We start from the raw sequence: 2361 nt of genomic DNA, 5'->3' as shown, positions 1-2361 counted from the left end.
CACACACACACACACACACACACACACACACACACACAGGTTGCCCAACTATACATTTGGGGACATTCCATTGACTTCCATTACATTTCTACAGCCTAACCCTGACCACAAACCCTAAGGCTAACCTCACAGATACCTACCTGACCCTAAAACTAACCTAAACTCAATTCACACCTTGGTCCTAAACCAAACCCTCAACCCACCAATGGCATTTAAACCAAACAGGGACTCGACTTAAGTCCCCAAAAGCACCAGTTGTCCCCAAATGTACCGGTAGGTGTTTTGTCATAAAATTGCCCCCAAATATCACCAAAAACAAACCTACACACACACACACACACACACACACACACACACACACACAAATGTCCAGTCTGTTAGGATCTTCAAGGACATGAATTCTGTTTCATTACTGAAGAGACAACAAACAGAAATTTAATAGAAGCAGTTTTGTCGTGGGACAAATAATTAATATTAATAATAATAGAGTTCCCATCAGGTAATTAAACTCCATTCTCCCGTGTGACAGGCAGAGTTCCTCACTAACAAAGAGCTGTCAGACATGAGTGTTTACTGGAAGCTATTTGTTCACGTTAGCTCCACTGCCTCCCGCACAGCTCTGTGGTACCTTAAGCTGGTATAATATGGACTTAAATGTTGTATGGCTGATTGGTGGGGGGAGGGGGCATAGTTTTCCTCAAATAATTTATTTGGGGGGACAATCGCTGTTTTTTTTTTTCTGTTTATTTGTTGTTTTTTAATACTCAACTGTCCCATACAAAAGAGACAAACAAACCACAGATTTGCAACTGGTGTCTTCCCTACCATATTATAAAGTAAAAAATGTCATGCTGTCTATTTTTTATTCAAGAAGACAGTGTCCTACAAACCAAGTGTCAAATAAAAAGGTTGAAAAAAATTTGGGGTGCACAGATAAATTGGCACACCTAACCATCACAGATTTTCTTAATTTTGGGTGATTGTAGATCAGCTTCGATAAGATCAGTAGAAAAGATCGGCTTCACATCTACCTCCACAAAGCTCTGAAAATCAGCCACTGTGTCCTTTTTTGTTCTGCTGTGAGCACTACCTAATGTCCAGTTAAAACATGTTTGTGTTGTTTCAATGGTATTGTCCAATGTATTTCAATAACATAAGATTGGAATATTGAAGTTGTTTTGTGACCTTATAACACCTGACAGAGCCAGCTATTTAAAAAATCGGTATCAGCCTAAAACGGAATGGGCAAGTCAGTCTTTTTAAAGACAGGTGGAGAATGGCCAAAAAACTGCAATCGGTGCACCCCTAAATATAATACAAAAAAAGTGATTGTTTAAAATATTTTGACCTCGACTTGATTTAAAATGAAACTCATTACAGAACGGAATAGCATTTACTATGTGAATACACAAAATTAAAAAAGCATTAACACACTTAGCTTCTCAGCTGAATGAAAGCTAGTTTGACTAAATTATGTTTAATATATAAATTGAAATCCTCTACGTCAAGTTGTTTGTTAAAGTGCCAGATTTATGACCTACTTGGTTTGCCATACCGTCACTTGTCGCTCTGTCACCTGAACTTATCATTCCTGCTTTGTTTTTGTGGAGAGTGCTAGTTTAGATCATATCTCTTTTTTGTTGTTTAAAACATATAGTACACCTGCTCTCTAGACGAACATGGTGATTACATGTGATCAGTATGTTTGAATCTTATTCCCCTTTTCCCATCTCGGAGGTTCATTTAATACAATTTTATATAAATACATGGGGTATTCACAAGCTGAAACAATGAAACAGCCTAAAGCTGTCATACTGTAGGCTTTACCTTCACATCTAGATTTTAATGCCTCAATAAAATCAAGGTTACAGATGATCCGTGTTAAAAGGTAATGTTTCATTTTTTACTTTCCTGCCGTCATTACTATTGTGTGAACCTGCTGCCGGGTTTCAGGACAGTGCAGCTCGGAATGATGCTACAGGGGATTTTTGTTGATTGGAGGCTGACTGAAAGGAAGATTGAATAAGATTCTAATTGTTTCTGTATTGTTGGTATTCTATGTCACATCTTCATTCTTGTGTCAGAGTGTGTCTTTGTGGCTTTCATGACATTCACTTAATAAGATGAAATCCCACTTCTCTTTGTCCTCATTGGGCAGTAGGAGTCACAGAATGTCGAATAAAATGTCTCATTTGTGTTCTTTTTTTACAGGTGAAAAATGCAGAAGTTTCATTTATGTGGCACCAGCAAACGAAAGAGGTAAGATTTATGTTGCACTGGTTGAGCAATTTATTAGTGAAATAAAAATTTTTTTGAGTGAATCTTATGCATACATACATACAGACACACACACACACACAC

The 2361-nt window shown here is 37.5% G+C and overlaps 1 protein-coding gene across 1 annotated transcript in view; it reads left to right on the top strand.

Moving 5' to 3' along the window:
- LOC106531730 (germ cell-specific gene 1-like protein) overlaps positions 1 to 2361 on the top strand; it is a 50874-nt gene that overhangs the window by 2466 nt on the left and 46047 nt on the right. Inside the window, exon 2 of the mRNA XM_014027646.1 lies at positions 2212 to 2259. Within this exon, the coding sequence (XP_013883100.1) occupies positions 2212 to 2259 (48 nt within the window). The remainder of the gene's footprint in view (positions 1 to 2211; positions 2260 to 2361) is intronic.

Source organism: Austrofundulus limnaeus, unplaced genomic scaffold, assembly GCF_001266775.1.
Source record: "Austrofundulus limnaeus strain Quisiro unplaced genomic scaffold, Austrofundulus_limnaeus-1.0 Scaffold668, whole genome shotgun sequence".
Lineage (NCBI taxonomy): Eukaryota > Metazoa > Chordata > Actinopteri > Cyprinodontiformes > Rivulidae > Austrofundulus > Austrofundulus limnaeus.
Note: the sequence above shows the minus strand (reverse complement) of the source record. Positions and strands in the feature narration are given on the sequence as shown.